The sequence below is a fragment of the Hippoglossus hippoglossus genome, chromosome 1, assembly GCF_009819705.1.
Source record: "Hippoglossus hippoglossus isolate fHipHip1 chromosome 1, fHipHip1.pri, whole genome shotgun sequence".
Taxonomy (NCBI): Eukaryota; Metazoa; Chordata; class Actinopteri; order Pleuronectiformes; family Pleuronectidae; genus Hippoglossus; species Hippoglossus hippoglossus.
The window spans coordinates 23,019,607-23,036,309 of record NC_047151.1 but is presented as its reverse complement, the minus strand read 5'-3'; the positions used below and the strand labels follow the sequence as shown (position 1 = coordinate 23,036,309).

The following is a 16,703-nucleotide window of genomic DNA, read 5'->3' as shown; positions in this document are numbered from 1 at the left end:
AAACTCAAAATCAACTCAGTCTGCTCAGCGTTTTTCAAACATGCCACAGAGCATCGCCGGAGGTTTACTGCGTCATCATCGCACCATGCGGTGCACTTGTGTTAGAGCATCTGCCTTCGCTATGCTTCCCTGCTCATTTATTCAGGTTTTTCCTTTTTAAAGTTTCCCTCCCATCTGTATCTTAATGATGAATGAATTCCTCCTGCTTCACTCGGAGCTCTGGCGCCTCATCTCTATCCTGCCATCGATTAGAGATGTGCTCAATAATTCACATAATAGCATTGGAAAAGAGCTGGCAATTTATCATCAGTTATGCCATTTGGGTGTGAGGCAATGACCCCCCCCCCCCGCTAAATCATCCTGTGACATTATGGATGGGGTCATTTGTATCTGTGTCATGTGATGATTACTTCGTTACAATGGATCCCTCTGACCTCGATGTGATTCAGTGAATAAATAGGGTTTGTTCATTGTGAGCGTGAAGGTTCCCTCAGGTGTCAGGGTGACAAGAGGTCAGGCTTATTTTCTATGGACCAAAAACATTTTTCACAAGAACTCAAGATGTATTTTTTATAGTTAGGTGCAGTATGAAAGCTGTGCATGTTCAACAGACCAGGAGGGTGTGACGACAAATGCATTATGGGAAAATGTAGTTAGGTATATTCATTTGGCTCCTATACCAGTGCCGGAAAGTCACGGCATCGCACATCTGGAGCATCAATTAGGACCATTTCTTTTTCAAGTTTTTCAAAATGCAACCCCAACTTTTTTGAAATGTAATATTTAATGATTGGTTCACCCCTCAAAGAAACACATTCATATATTAACATTAAATGTGATTAATCTGCCGTTCTTAAGCTAACAACAAATGTGCAAGCTCGGACAAACCAGTGTTATGGAAGTTTCCTGGAAGCTGGTGAAAGGAGAACTCAGGCAGCAGCAGCACTTGATGCATCAATGAGACCAGAAGGTGAAACAATATACAAACGCTAACAGAGTAACATGAGCAATTGTCACCCCCCCAGGTCTGAAGATGTCTCCCACAGCCTCCCAGTATATCTCCCTCCATTTCTGTCACCCATTCCAACAGTACATCTATTATTGGCTAGAACTGCTGTCACTTGCTATGTTACATGTGTTCACATCCTATTGGAGAGTTAAGCCTAAATAGGCATAAATAAATCACATTGTGTCCTTACGTCTTGCCACTGGTGAAATACACAAAAGAGGTGAAGTTGGTGAGAGTTGAAGTTGGTGCCTCTCTGTCTGGCTCATCTGAGTTAGATATGAAAGTCCCTCAACATAGACACAACAATACACTGTTGATTGGTCCTTTATCTATAACCTGACCTGGGTATTGCTTAGAGAGATAAGTGAGTATCTGTGGAATTAGACAGACACTATTCTCCTGTACAGATATGATGTGTAATATACAATATACACTAATATATAGTGGCATATACAGTAATGTGTGAGGATGTTCAAAAATTCCTCAACAACCAGTACCTGCCCCGTATAAAACTGTAAAGAGATCCAGTTAAACATCTATTAAGACCCAAGTTAGTTATGTATAAGTTTGTAACCTTTGTTTGTAGCAGACATTAAAACTAAAAGTGCAGGTTTTACTAATAACAAGAATTACTCATTGGTAAAAGTTTTGAATTAAAGTGTATCCAACATTTTATTGTGTGGAACAGGTTTACATTATGAAATAAACACTTTCTTCAATGTCCCATTTCCTCAGTTTCACAAACTGTTTCAAACAGTCAGACTCGCACAAAAACCGGGAAATAAAAATACACAGTGAGAAGGTCCCTGTGGATAAATGATGTAATCAGAATATAAAGAAATAAGCAGACCTTCGGAGATGAGGTTTGGAATCACAGAAGGAAACGACTGCAATTGTTGGGGTCTGAAAATTAACATTCAGAGGATGAAAATGAAAAGCTGATCTTTGCTGTGGTGTTTGTAAATGTAATGAATATGTAAAAGTATGTCTGTGTCTGTGCTGCATGTATGAGTTAGAAAACACTGGAATTTCACTACAAACTTATCCCACAAAATACAATATGTCTGAGGTCCTGAACACTTTTGTATTATTTGGAGCTAGTGACAAAAACAGAGATGCCACAGAAAATAGTTAATCTTTGGATTTTAGATATTAAATAAATGGTTTAATGTATAAAATGTGTTTTTTCCTGTTCCAAAAAATCTATCTATAAAGTACGTGACCCAGAAAGTAGATGGCAGTGACTGATTCCAGTGCAGTAGCACCATTTATCTCATTCTCATCCCGTTGATATTCGATAATGAGCTTCAAAATGACCAGTTCATTTTCTAAAAATGGTTCATTCTTACGCTGAAAGTTTAAGTTTAATTTATGAATGTTATTGTCGAAAAAGTGCAACGTGAGAGAGCAAAGTCTCTGTATATTTTTATAAGGCATATTTTTTGTGATTGTAATAACAATGATGAGGGGAAAAAAACACCACCACTCGAGTCTGAGAGGATGAACTGTAAATAAACACCGTGAGGCTCTAGTTTGATGGAGTCTGACTCGTCCTCTTCTCCAGTTTGATCCAGATGCCCTTCTCTGGTCGGAGGATCAGCTCGCCCACCGGCCGCAGATCTTCTCGTTTCTGACAAGCTTCCACGCTGAAGCGCCGCAGAATGGACAACAAAACCACCTTCTCCTCCATCAGTGCAAAACGCTGACCTGCGGAGCAGCGATGCCCGACACAAGATACACAAATTAAACAGCCTCACTCGAAAAAAGTATGTATAGAAATATGTTTTTTTTTGTCCCCTCATTGTTGGCATTAAAAGCGTGGTCTTTCAGTTTGAGAGCAGAACTTATTGATTCCACGTTCAGATTTTGTAATAATTTCACTCAAAACCCTGCAATCTCACTTAAATAGCCCCTGGTTGTGCTTGGATTTGCTCTGCTTGTGCTCAAAATGTGCGCTTGCACTCAGATATTTTGTTGTTTGGACAGATTTTCAGTGTTCCAGCTTCAGCTCTTCTCCTCATTTGTCAACACCTGACATTGTTTTTATCTTTAGCGGGGCTTTATTTTAAATTCTATGTCTATTCTATTGTCTATTCTAGTTTCTTGAAAAGCGCTACACAAATAAAATGTACTATTATTTTGATCATCTGAGTGCAAGTTTGAGCACAAGCAGAAGCAAATCTAAGTATAAGCAGGGGCTATTTGAGTGTGAGCGCAGGGTCTTGAGTGACAGCATTACAAAATCTGAACGTGGAATCAATAAGTCCCGCTCTCAAACTGAAAGTCCATGCTCTTGAATAAAAGAACATTTTATAATCCAGTAACTTATAAAATATGTCTTTCATCTTCTTACCTATACAGTTGCGGAGTCCAGCGGAGAAGGGGATGTACGCATATGGAGGCCGTCCGACTGAATTCTCAGGCAGAAAACGCTCGGGCCTGAACTCCTCGGGTTCAGGGAAGTATCGCGGGTCTCGGTGAAGAGCGTACGTGACGATGACTGCGTTGGCACCTTGAGGAATCTTGAAACCATCTACAGGTAAAAACATAACTTGATTAAGAAAAACATAGATCATTATTTTCTAAACTGTTTTCACTAAAGATGTCCAAATACGAGAGGAAGGAATTAATTAGAAAATACAGCACATGCGGACATTTTTAAATCCTATTTTCATAACCTTTTGTTGGCTATAAAAACATTGTATTCACCAAATTAGTTGCTGTTTGGGGGGAAAGGATTTCATTAATGACACCATAGGATTTCACCAAAACTGAGCTGTTAACTTCAGAGCTATTACAGCAACTGAATTGTGTAGGATTCTTTTTTTTAAGAATACAGATTCAAAATAATAGACAAAAATATCGTCCCTGTTGACACGAGTATATAAACACAGAATTTGTTTTTTTGCAATGATTTCACCTCAGATTCCATATCTCGGGTGTTTTAACCTCATCGTTTCTTTTCAGACTAATTTCTCAAATTACTTTTTAACCAAAGAATTTCAACAAGAATTGGCAATCAATAAACTCAGCAGGCTCATCTACCAAATTACATTTTGAAATCCACATTATAAATTTGCGACAACAGTATGAAATAAATAATATAACAAATGAACGTTTCATTCCGGCCCCATCACGCATGTGTTACTCACTGATGTGGCAGTCCTCACAGATGCGGCGGGCGAAGAAAGGCACAGAGGGAAACAGTCGCAGGGCCTCCTTGATCACACACTCCAGGTATTTCAGCTTCTTCAGGTCCTCGGTGTTAGCGGCCCGGTCAGATGTACCTTTGCACATTAGACAGGAAGTACTGTTAAAGTCCAAAATATACACTACCGTTCAAAAGTTTGGGGTCACATAGAAATGTCCTTATTTTTCAAAGAAAAGCACTGTTTTTTTCAATGAAGATAACATTAAATTAATCAGAAATACACTCTATACATTGTTAATGTGGTAAATGACTATTCTAGGTGGAAACGTCTGGTTTTTAATGAAATATCTACATAGGTGTATAGAGGCCCATTTCCAGCAACTATCACTCCAGTGTTCTAATGGTACATTGTGTTTGCTAATCGCCTTAGAAGACTAATGGTTGATTAGAAAACCCTTGAAAACCCTTGTGCAATTATGTTAGCACAGCTGAAAACTGTTTTGCTGGTGAGAGAAGCTATAAAACTGGCCTTCCTTTGAGCTAGTTGAGTATCTGGAGCATCACATTTGTGGGTTCGATTATACTCTCAAAATGGCCAGAAGAAGAGAACTTTCATGTGAAACTCGCCAGTCTATTCTTGCTCTTAGAAATGAAGGCTATTCCATGCGAGAAATTGCGAAGAAACTGAAAATTTCCTACAACGGTGTGTACTACTCCCTTCAGAGAACAGCACAAACGGGCTCTAACCAGAGTAGAAAGAGAAGTGGGAGGCCCCGGTGCACAACTCAGCAAGAAGACAAGTATATTAGAGTCTCTAGTTTGAGAAGTAGACGCCTCACAGGTCCTCAACTGGCAGCTTCTTTAAATGGTACCCGCAAAACGCCAGTGTCAACGTCTACAGTGAAGAGGCGACTCCGGGATGCTGACCTTCTAGGCAGAGTGGCAAAGAAAAAGCCATATCTGAGACTGGCCAATAAAAAGAAAAGATTGATATGGGCAAAAGAACACAGACATTGGACAGAGGAAGATTGGAAAAAAGTGTTATGGACAGACGAATCAAAGTTTGAGGTGTTTGGATCACACAGAAGAACATTTGTGAGACGCAGAACAGGTGAGAAGATGCTGAAAGAGTGCCTGACGCCATCTGTCAAGCATGGTGGAGGTCATGTGATGGTCTGGGGCTGCTTTGGTGCTGGTAAAGTGGGAGATTTGTACAAGGTAAAAGGGATTTTAAATAAGGAAGGCTATCACTCCATTTTGCAACGCCATGCCATACCCTGTGGACAGCGCTTGATTGGAGCCAATTTCCTCCTACAACAGGACAATGACCCAAAGCACACCTCCAAATTATGCAAGAACTATTTAGGGAAGAAGCAGGCAGCTGGTATGCTGTCTGTAATGGAGTGGCCAGCGCAGTCACCAGATCTCAACCCCATTGAGCTGTTGTGGGAGCAGCTTGACCGTATGGTACACAAGAAGTGCCCATCAAGCCAATCCAACTTGTGGGAGGTGCTTCAGGAAGCGTGGGGTGAAATTTCTACAGATTACCTCAACAAATTAACAGCTAGAATGCCAAAGGTCTGCAGTGCTGTAATTGCTGCAAATGGAGCATTCTTTGACGAAAGCAAAGTTTGAAGAACAAAATTAATATTTCAAATAAAAATCATTATTTCTAACCTTGTCAATGTCTTGACTATATTTTCTATTAATTTTGCAACTCATTTGATAAATAAAAGTGTGAGTTTTCATGGAAAACACGAAATTGTCTGGGTGACCCCAAACGTTTGAACGGTAGTGTATATATAAACAAAACAAAGTCAGACAGCTGTTAATTACTTTAAGCTCCAGTTTCCTGCTCTTGACCTTTCTCCTACTTTATGTTTTCCTGCCTCCAAGATAGATAAGAGTCTAGAAGTACTACACCCTATGTATATATATTGTGTTTAGGTGATAAGACACAAGTTCAAAGGCAGTAATCTAAAGTATATGGTACATGGTGCAGGGGCATCAAACCCACTTTTGCCAGTTTAACAATAGAGTTTTCCAAGTGGTCGAAAAGTCGAGGGTGTGTAACATTCAATAAACCAATCAGAGCGCCTTATCCCATTCCCTTTAAAACCGATTCGGATAATCATAGCAACCCTGGATAGGAACATTATCACATCAGTCTGGAACTAGCAAAGACAATTGCATCTAACTCTGCACCGCTTTGCATCAGTGTAAGATAAGGCCACATCACTGCAGTCATTTTTATAGCTTTTCTTAGAAGAACTAAATTCTCAAGCTGTTATGGCGAAAAAGGCCAAAGCTTGCCTCATGGAAAATGTTCTGATAAATCCACAGAGGAGTGGAAGTGATTCACATATTCTTGACATATTTTTCACAGCCATTATCCCTGTGTAAGCTCCCCTTCACTTGTACAGAGCAAAGGAGACAGAAGGCCTCTGGGCAGGAAAACACAAATGATGAAGAACATGTTACTGTTACCGAACACTTCCTGCAGCTCTTGTTGAACTTTGCTGAGCGCCTCAGGGTGGGAGCCCAGCAGATGTAGGCACCAGTTCATAGAGGCGGCTGTGGTGTCATGACCCTGCGAAAATAAAGATAGAACGAGTCACAGCCTTGTCGTGTTATCTCATTAAGAACAGATGATAATATATTAATCTGGAGTTTCTTTTCTAATCCCACAGTAGGTCCTGCATTCACACTCATTTTACCATTTTTCCTTTTTATTTTGATCGTGCAAAATATTGATTGGTGCACCTTAAATACTTTTTTCTCCAGTTTCCTTTGTGACCACTGACCCTGAACATAAAGGTGTCCACTTCCTCTTGAATGTCCTGGTGGCTCATCTTGTTGCCGTCCTCATCTTCGGTCTTCAAGAGCATGTCCAAGAATGCCTGTCGTTTCTTTTTGCCGTTCTCAGATTCGCTGTCTGACTTGGTCGAGGATATTTTCTCTGCTCTTTCATGGATCACCTGAGAAGAAAATGAAATAAAGTGTTATCCTGATATTGTTTCATTTACAGAAATAAACAAAATTTCAACCCGTTACTCCATTACTCACTTTGTTTGTAAAAGAGTGCAGAATCTTGAGTGTCTTGTCGTGCTCCCGACCTTCACTAAAGTAGTTGTACACAATGTCAGGCCAGAACCAAGGCTTCCTCTGTCTGCGGCTGATAATGTCACTCATTCTGAGAGTAAACAAAAACATTTTGTTAAAGATGACAGATATTAAGTCAAAATATCAGATCATTTATGAATTACAATGCAAATGAAAACCACTCACTTGTACACACTTTCTACATATTCTGAATTTGAGTTACTCTGCGCGTAGATTTTCTTTCCCATTGCAGTTTCTGAAATTACATTGTTGGAAGAAAGGAAGAATCCAGCGTAAGATTGTAATGGCAGATTTGCATTTGTGTAATGTTTAATAGAAGAACAGATATGTATTTAGAAGAAGTAGATAACAAATGTGTTTCTGTGACTTACAAAAGTTGCAGAGGGGACTATAAGTGTTTATGGCCCTCACATGTGTGTCTTAGCAAATGCTTCACTGCAGGGGTTACTTAGTGTGTCTGATAGAGATGGGTGAGGGGAACTCTGCATTGTATACAGGACTGGAGTCTTTTGATGTTGTAGATCTAGATAGGGGATCTCGGAGACAGATTGTCTCACACCAGAAGGGCACACCAGGGGTCTGAGATGGAGATCTGAGACAGGAACTCTGCCCAACCTGGTCAGACATCAAGAGGCTGAAGAATACCCTTTGGCTCCTCGCGGGGAGGGGCTTCTGATTGTATAAGTGAAGTGATTCTCCTATGCTCTGTGCTCATTCTGTACACGTCACACTAGGTGGCTGTGTGGGGTGAGCCCACCTGCAGGTGTTTTAGTTGAACTTTCCTAGAGACAATGTTATGTGTGTATTATTATACAATAGAGTATGATTATTAAACAGAAACTGCCACCACAAGATTGTTGTCCTTTCTTGTTTATATGTTTTATATGAGGTTAAAGGATAATTCAATAAGTTCATTTTTCCGTACACTCACCACAGATAATGTCCAGAGCGCAGAGAGTGACGTGACTGAAGCAGTTGAAGGAACCTTTCCCGGCCTGTTTCTCCAGCTTCTCCACCAGGACCTCCGCCTGCTCGTTCATCACCTCCAAGAAGTCCGTCAGGATGGAGAAGTGGAAGGTGGGCGTCAGCATCTTCCGCCGCTGACGCCACTTCTTCCCGGTGCTGAAAGGAAGAGGAAAACAAATCAAAGTAGGTTTGAGGTTGAGAGAGAACACATGGACCCATCGATATATTCTTCATAAAAACTGCGAAATAGATCAAAACAAATGATGTGAGAAGCCGAAATAAACTTTTACTTTATTTCATTTAAATCCAATTTAAGTCATTGTTTCTAAATTTTGTTCTATTCAATTTCGGTTCAAAATTAGGTGTCTAGAAAAATTATTTAATGAAATGAAATGTGGACATTCCAGAGAATAAATTATAATTTCTTAGTGACCACAGTAAAGGGATAATTTTCAACTATTAAAATTATGAACCTGAATATGAGCAGAACACGTCTTCTTCAATATCGTGAGGTACCTACCTGGTAAGAAGACCAGTTCCAAGCCAAGGGTGGAGGAATTCATATGCATAAGATTTGTCCATGTGAATAGAGTTATTCAGGAGTGTCTACAAACAAAATGTCATAAACAGTAAAATATATAGCACAAGATCAGGAGAATGTATATTACTGTTATTATTAGAGTTGGGCCATTCAATGGATTTATTCATAATTACTTATCAACCATATCTTAGAGTGTAACCACTGATTGCTTCCTTTAAGTCAATACAGGGTTTTACTACTGAAATAATCAGCTGTAGCAGTTATGAACGATACTGTGGCTGCAGTCTGAGCATCAACAGAGCTCCAAAGTGCAACATCAGCAAGGTTACAAGTTGTCATTTAATGTGTGAGTTGTTGACATCCTCTGCCCATAACACTCGACTAAAGTGAAGAGAAAGTAGCAAAAAAAAAACATTTTAACATGGAAAAAACTACTCAGGACGGACAGAAGTGCAACAGATGCTGCGTGTAACAGCACATCAACAAAACAACTATATTAAAAGACAGTGTCTAACATAAATGGACAGGTGTTTCATCGTTTAAAGCTTATTATACAAAAAAAATGTGACATATTTATAGAAATATAAGATAAGGCGTGTGGACTACTGTACAAACTATATGGTTGATCATCATACCTCAACGGTGTTAGCGTGAAACAGGATCACAAACGGCACCGGTCCGATCCAGAGCTTGAACAGAGGTGCGTTATAGAAATCACGGGTCAAATCCTCAATTTGGCGGAAGAAATCTGAAACAGAGAAACTATCATAAACCTGCAGAAATGGAGCATTACACCATCAGTGATGTAACTGGGCCTAATGGTCTATCCCTCAGCAAGCTGCACAGGAACCAGTGCAGCCAGCCTCCTGTAGCAGCATGCTGATTGTTCTCTTACCTCCCGAACTGGTTTTGAACTGCAGTGCGTTTCCGATGAAGGGGTACGTTGCCCCCAACTGGGGGATTGGCTTCATCAAATACCATTTGTGCAGGTAACCGCTGAGCAGCTTGTAGGTGATGTAGGTGAGAGCAACAAGGAAGACGCTGACTCCCAGTAAAGGAATCATGGAGCCACCAAGTAAGGCTGTCATTTTCCAGCAGTGTATATAAACAGATTATGTGTGTGTGTGTCCTGTTGTGCTTTGCCTTCATTATATGGAGGCAGTGACGCGTGTGCTGCCTTTACTCCTCCTTCCCTCTGATGCAAATTCACTGACAACTCAACAGGGTCAAGGGAAGCCACCGCCTTTACTGTCCTTTATGGCACTAACACAGTTTAGACAATGTCACAGAGTGTTGAAGATGGAAATAGGAGACACGTTATATCAGCGATGGGAGAGAGATGAACACGAAGAAGCTCCTCAAATGTGCAAAAACACAGAGGAATGTAAATATTGTCGCAAATCATGCAACAAAGATGTTAATTATTCACCACATGTCAGAGGAGCTGCCCTTGAACAGCCGTTCTCCAACTTATTCTGCCTGTGTGTGTGTGTGTGTGTTTTTTCCCAGGTCAACATCCACTCAAGTCCCATCTAACCTGATAAGTTAATGAATAGCAGCCTTATCTCAGCTATTGGCCGATCAAATATGTTTTATACTTTGAACAGGTTTCACAACAGTTTTTTAAAATAACAATATTTTAGAATTTTGGGGTTATTTTTAGTCATGTGTTACTATTTATATATATTTATATAATTATTATAATTTCACATGTATACTCAATTGTGATCTCTGCCAATGAGGTTAGGTTTTCACCCCTGTACCTTGGTTTGTTTATTAGCAAGATTGCGCAAAAACTACTGGACAGATTACAACTTGGCGTACGGATGCTCTTTGGGACAGGGAAGACATATCGGTGTGGATCTGGATCAGTGGGCAGATCCAGCAATATTTTTTTATCACTTTCTTTAATATTGCGAGATCGGGCATTTTCTTTTTTCTTTACATTTTCACTGATTTCCCAGAGAATAAATCCAGGATCTTGATGGAAAATAAATCAGGCAAGTTTAAGTGACTGATATTTATGAGTTTGTGCAATTTGGTGCAGATTGTAATAAAAATGCAGATAAAGTGAATTTAAATGTTGTTTCACAAGTGGACTGTTGAGCCTTGGCCAGTGGTATGTACTCTCTGAGAGCCATTCCAGTTGAGCACTCATTTACTGTCTATATGTCCAATATGTCTTTCCAAATAAAACAAATCTGATGATGTATAATTATTATATTTCAGCTGCCATGGGACGTCTGTGGTGCTGCAACACTGACCTGATGATACACCATCACTTCACCACTGCGGACCATCAGGGTCGTATAGTAGGTATTTAGGCCATGTATTCTCATGTAATTAATTTTTTTATTTAGAGAGTGTAAAAACTAAAACATTTAGACTATAGCATGTTTAATTATGAAAACATGTAGACCCAATACACTTCCAAGTTTTATTTAGTATTTGTACAGAAATGCTGTAGTTTCTCACCACAACCACTAGATGTCAGAGTGACACAATATTTAATCTGACTGAAGCAGAAGATGCCGCTCAAATTATATAACTTTCAATAAGTATTTGAATTTATTAAGGTGTCATTGACTTTTATTCATCGAAGAAAACACTTGTTGTGGAGAAGGTGGTACTCCCCCTGGTGGAGATATTTTTGTTAATAAATTATTTACATTACATTGAGCTCGTTTAAAAACAATTCTGGAGAACATTTCATTTTGCTAGTATTTTCCTTGAACAAGCAAATAAGAACAAACACAAAAAAACAACAAACACCGAATGTCATCATATATAGTATATGTATATATAGTATATACAGTGTGTATATATATATATATATATATATATATATCATATATGATGTTTCTTAATGATAACTATTCCATACATAATTACAAAGGACAAAATAATTAGCAACTTCCAGCAAATGGATATAACTGGACAAACTTATTATTACAAGTGGAATTTTTCACGACTATTAAAGAAAAACGGTCAGTCCCTAAATCTATTAGTCATGCCAAGTGCCATGAGGAGTTTCTGGTGAAAGGCCGGCACCCTCTCCTTATCTTCGGGCCAATCCAGGATACAACGCGGTCGCAACATGCCCCTGCGGAGGAAGAGTGCGCGAGATAACTTGTAGTCGTGCACATCCTGCAGGAAGACCAGAACCACAGAGTCCCTGCTGGCCTCAATCACCTGGTGCAGTGCTTGATGGGCTGTGAATCTGGGTGAGGAAAGAAGTGGGAAGAGATGCAGAGGGACAAGTATGAGAACTTACTCTAATGCAAATTTACAGCGCAAATACAAAATTAAAGAAAATGTATTAAATCAGCGTTTGCTTTACCGTCTACACCAGGGATCCCTGAGAAGACTTTCAGTGACGACAAACACGATTTTCCTGGACCTCCTCATGTTCTCCATGATGGACTGGAGCAGCGACACCCCAGGGACTGCATCTCGATCCTCCAAATAAAACTTGCAGTTTTCATTCTCCAAGGGGACCATCACCCTCTCCACCCATCTGGCATCCCTCTCCGCATGTATGATGTAAGCGTCATACTCAAATTCCCTGCCCTCCTCAACACTGGCATCACTAAATCCTAACGTGCGACTGACCAGTATGTTCCAGTAGAACTGAATCCTCCAGCCGTGGAACCGCACAAACAGGGCCGTTACCATAAGCATCAAGACAGTGGTGCTGCTCAGTAAGTAAAGAGCATAAAATGGGGTGTTATCTTTGCAGGAGAGGGTGTCAAACTGCATGATTGAGTGGTTAAAGTACGCGAGTGGAGTGTTGCACATATACTGGTCGCTGAGGTCTGGCACAATGGTCATGTTTGTGCTGTTCAACCACGTCACAAACCACAGGATGCTCTCACACGTGCAGTCAAAGGGATTTTTGTCAATGACAAGTAGGCTGAGTTTTCTCATGGGAGTGCCGAACACTTCAGGCTTCACAGCTGTGATCAGGTTCTTCTGTAAACGCAAGACCTGCAAGGACTTCAGATCGTCGAACACAGAGTCCTTGAGACTGTTGAGGAGATTGTTTGAGAGGCTTAGCTCCCTGAGGTTCGTCAAACCTCTCAGCGCCTCCTGTGGGATCTCATCTAGCCCGTTGTTGTCCATCCATAAGGTTGTCAACTTCTCTGCCCCTTCAAGAAACAACACCGGCCCACCTGGGTTGGCGTCCTTCCACAACCGCGCGAAGTTGTTATGTGGGAGCTTCAGCACCTTCAGGTTCTCAAGCCCCTTTAACATACTCTGTCTGATGTTCGCGATGTTGTTGTTACTGAGATCCAGGTAGGTGAGGTTGGACAGGGGCTGGAATGGCGATTGATCCAGGTTCAAAGTTGTGCTGTTCAGACTTTTCCCCAAAGTCAGGACCCTAAGATTGGGCACATTGATGAAGGAGGTTGAGCTCAGCTGGATTTTCCAGTGGTTGTAGGTCATGTGAATCTCCTGAATCTGATCCAGGCCTTCGAACTCTTTTCCACTGAGAGTTTGTTCTATGAAATTTAAATCTAGAAGAAGAGTGGTGAGGTTTCCCAAAACGGAGAAGCTTCCAGGATTTATGCGTGTTATAGCTGTTGCTGTGAGATTTAGTTTTCTGAGAGGCGATCCCGCAAGTGACAATAAGGTTTTGTTGGAGATAATTCGGAGAGATATGCAACTACTCCAGCTCATATCAAGCTCTTTAAGACTCGTCAAGCCTGTAAACGTGTGTGCTGTGATTTCCCGAAATGCAGTTCCCTGTAACATTAAACTCTCCAGGGCGCTTAACATTTGGAAAGAGAAATCGTCGATTATCGGGGTGGAGGAGGTTCGACTTTTCACCAGGGCTTTTGTCAGTGTGAGTTTTGTCAAACTCTTTAGCCCCTGAAACGTGGCCTTGGTCACGTGCTTGATGTTGTTGTCGGTCAAAATTAGAGTCTGAAGTCTGGGGAGCCACTGAAACGTTCCTTCCTCTATTTTACCCATGCTGTTATGGGACAGATCCAGAAAGGTCAGATTTGCTTTCTGCAGCCCTGCAAAGGTCGTGTTTGGGAGTGTGACCAGATTCATCTTCCGTAGAGACAAGGCATCGATGGATGACCCCGACAGCTCCGAGCAGAGTTTGGAAAGAACCTGAACGCCCATTTTGCTCCCATCCATGATTAAAGTACGCAGGCCTGAAATGGACTTAAGGCAACCAGGCTCCAACTGCAAGAAAACACAACAGAGATCTTGCGGTGAGACGAAAAAAGGGAAACAAAACAGACAACTGAAACCAAGGCGCTACAACAACTCTACTTCTGGCTTGGACAGCTCAATTTCATTTCCCATTTCCAGGTAAGTTTCTTACTGTCTTTAGAGGCACGGATGAGAGATCGAGGACTTGTAGAAGGGCTGAATTTTCAAGGAAAGAGAAGTCGTCTTTCTTCAGTGTGGTGAAGTCGTTGAATGCCAGATTGAGGGTCACCAGGTTGGGCAGCTGAGGATGAGAGCTGATCTTGGCTGACATCAGTTTGTTCATGGAAACATCAAGAGATTTCAGATTCTGAAAGGTGAATAAAGACAAAACAGTTACTGAACTGAATTGAATCCCCAAAAGTGACCCATTGGTGTTCTGGAACCTGTACCTTTAATGCGGAGAAGGGCTGCCCCTGTAGCTTTAGCCTATTACTCGCCATATTCAACCATATCAGGCTCGTGCAGTGACTCAGATCCTCCTCTTTCAGCAAGTGCACTTCGTTGTGTTTGGTGTTCAGCGTCTGCAGCAGCGGCAGCATCTGGCACAAACCCTGGTCCAGCTTGGTGACACTGTTGTAGCTGACGTCGAGGTGGAGGAGCCCCTGGTAGGGGTTGAGTGACGCAGGGGGAATCCTCACCAGTCGGTTGTGGGACATATCCAGGCTGGAGATGTTCCCCGGCAGGTAAGGAGGGATGGCACTGAGGCTGAGGTGGCTGCAGTCCGCTCTGCCGTCTTGCACTTGGCAGGACGTCTTCTTCTGATGGGCCAAGCAATGCTGCGGCCCCGTCAGAATGGAGCATCCGATGACGATCCATGTGAAGTGAAGGGAACGAGGGGAACACATTGCTTCAAAAACCTATGGAAAGAATAGAGTAAAATCTCAAGACAGCACAATATGAACAACCAAGACATTGTCCTATCGTAGAAAGTGAATCACTGTAAAAACTAAAACTAGAAATTAGTGTGATTTCTAGTGAACAAAATATATTGAATGGCTTTGTGACTGAGCTAAATATTTGCTTTAGCAAAGTTAAAAGCAGGGTCACCTAAGCCACCTCTCATCTTTCTTCATGTGACATCCTACAGGTGGATTGAATTGATTTGATATATCTGATTGAATATAGTATAACAATGTCACGTCTATATTAGAGTAGAGGGAGACAGGTCTTCTGAGTTTTGTGTTTGAATCCGATCCGATGTTTTTGCAAATGATTGGTCCAAACCTGACCCGACCAGGCTTCATGAAGACAAATCAGAACAAACAATAATAATTTGGCACAACTGTAGGAGATTTTCTTCGTAACAGTTTCCCCGAACCTTTTAATTTTGCAGTGTGTGGCAAAACATGTTATTAAACATTGAGCAGAGGCAAAACACCACTAGAAAATATGATGCTAATCCAGTATTCACTCTTCTTTCAGCTCCTTTTTTACTCTGAACCAACTCCAACCCACAGAGGAATATCCGGCTTTATAGCAACGAAAAGCTCTGCTCACCTGCTCGTCAGCTGTTTGCTGCTGGTCTGGTTATTCAGGTTCACAAAATCTACTGGCTGGAAAATCTGACACTTTACACACTCACTTCCTTGATATAGAATAATAGTGAGGTGCAAGTTTAATATGCAGCAATGTACATGTAAGACTTATTATTATTATTATTATTATGACAGAATATATGGTTACTATAGGATAGTGATAGCATATAATCACCTAAATTTTGTACACACTATGACTGGCTCATATTTAGCGCCTGCAGATTTCTTACCCAATGTTTCCTCTGCATGTTGCATCAATACTTCATAGACTTTAAATAGGAACTAATGCATTTCCAGCTTCAATAACTCTGGTGCTGCTCACTGAGGAAGAGTCTCAGCTGCTTGTGAAGCGAACGGCAGCACAACAGGAATATAAGGAAATGAGGCAGAGGACGCTCCGGTTTCACTTCCACATCAGGAGAAAGCTGGAGAATCATTAACTGTTTCATGCAAGAGGCTCAGAAGCATTTGGGAAGTCAGAATAAAATCCATACTAGACAGGAAGCAGTGTGAGGAAGTTGTTATTTAATGTTATTAAACATTCATACCTGTTCCTATGATCAAAATGGCTCCAGACATAAGGAGGTGGCAACACGTGTTGTAAACAGGCTGTGGCACATTAAGACTTTGGGACTGTACCGTAATGTATGTTATACGGGGGAAGGTTGATATCAAATCTATTACATTCTTATATATCTGTTGTAAAAGTATTGATTTAAATTGTCAGTTTAATAATCGTAGTCAACAATGGCTGATAAAGATTTCAATAAGGCAAAACATTGGATAAATTTGTGTTTAAATCAAAGTGAAGCCTGTGTGGGACAATTACCGTAATTGTAGAAATAGAGTTGCAATATATTTAATGAGGAAATAGAAACTCAGTTGAGACCATAGCTGTGTCAAGGCCCAACAGTTTCAATATGAAACCAAATTTAAATTCACTGGATCCAGATTCAGCCACAAATTCTTCACACTCATAAATATCAGTCCGCTGAACAAGTCAGTAAATTAATCTCTGGGAAATCAATGGAAAATTATACTATAGCTTGCAATGTTATAGATGGTGGGAAAAAGAAATTCAGAATCCACCCCCTGATACATTTTGCGTAATCCTGTGAACTAAGTATATACACTTTGAGATGTTTGGAGAGC

General features: G+C 40.8%; 2 protein-coding genes across 4 annotated transcripts; both read right to left on the bottom strand.

Annotated features, from left to right (window-relative positions):
• Positions 1–2,342: 2,342 nt before the first annotated feature.
• On the bottom strand, positions 2,343–10,045 carry LOC117767577 (cytochrome P450 4V2). Its single transcript, XM_034595342.1, has 11 exons — positions 9,686–10,045; positions 9,426–9,538; positions 8,770–8,855; positions 8,215–8,405; positions 7,449–7,518; positions 7,227–7,353; positions 6,965–7,138; positions 6,648–6,750; positions 4,162–4,296; positions 3,363–3,542; positions 2,343–2,716 (listed from the first exon to the last, which is right to left on the bottom strand). Exons 1-11 carry the CDS (start codon positions 9,876–9,878, stop codon positions 2,538–2,540), a joined length of 1,551 nt encoding a protein of 516 aa, XP_034451233.1. The 5' UTR covers positions 9,879–10,045; the 3' UTR covers positions 2,343–2,537.
• Positions 10,046–11,211: 1,166 nt separating this feature from the next.
• Positions 11,212–16,181, bottom strand: tlr3 (toll-like receptor 3). 3 transcript variants are annotated; one of them, XM_034589194.1, is made up of 5 exons: positions 16,100–16,181; positions 14,406–14,873; positions 14,129–14,323; positions 12,131–13,986; positions 11,212–12,010 (listed from the first exon to the last, which is right to left on the bottom strand). In XM_034589194.1, the coding sequence occupies exons 2-5, from the start codon at positions 14,859–14,861 to the stop codon at positions 11,779–11,781; spliced, it is 2,739 nt and encodes a 912-aa protein (XP_034445085.1). In that variant the 5' UTR covers positions 14,862–14,873; positions 16,100–16,181; the 3' UTR covers positions 11,212–11,778. The 3 variants fall into 3 exon arrangements, with proteins under 3 accessions (XP_034445085.1, XP_034444924.1, XP_034445004.1); XM_034589033.1 differs by having other exon boundaries at positions 15,782–16,137; XM_034589113.1 differs by lacking the exon at positions 16,100–16,181 and adding an exon at positions 15,514–15,590.
• Between the last annotated feature and the right edge of the window lie 522 nt (positions 16,182–16,703).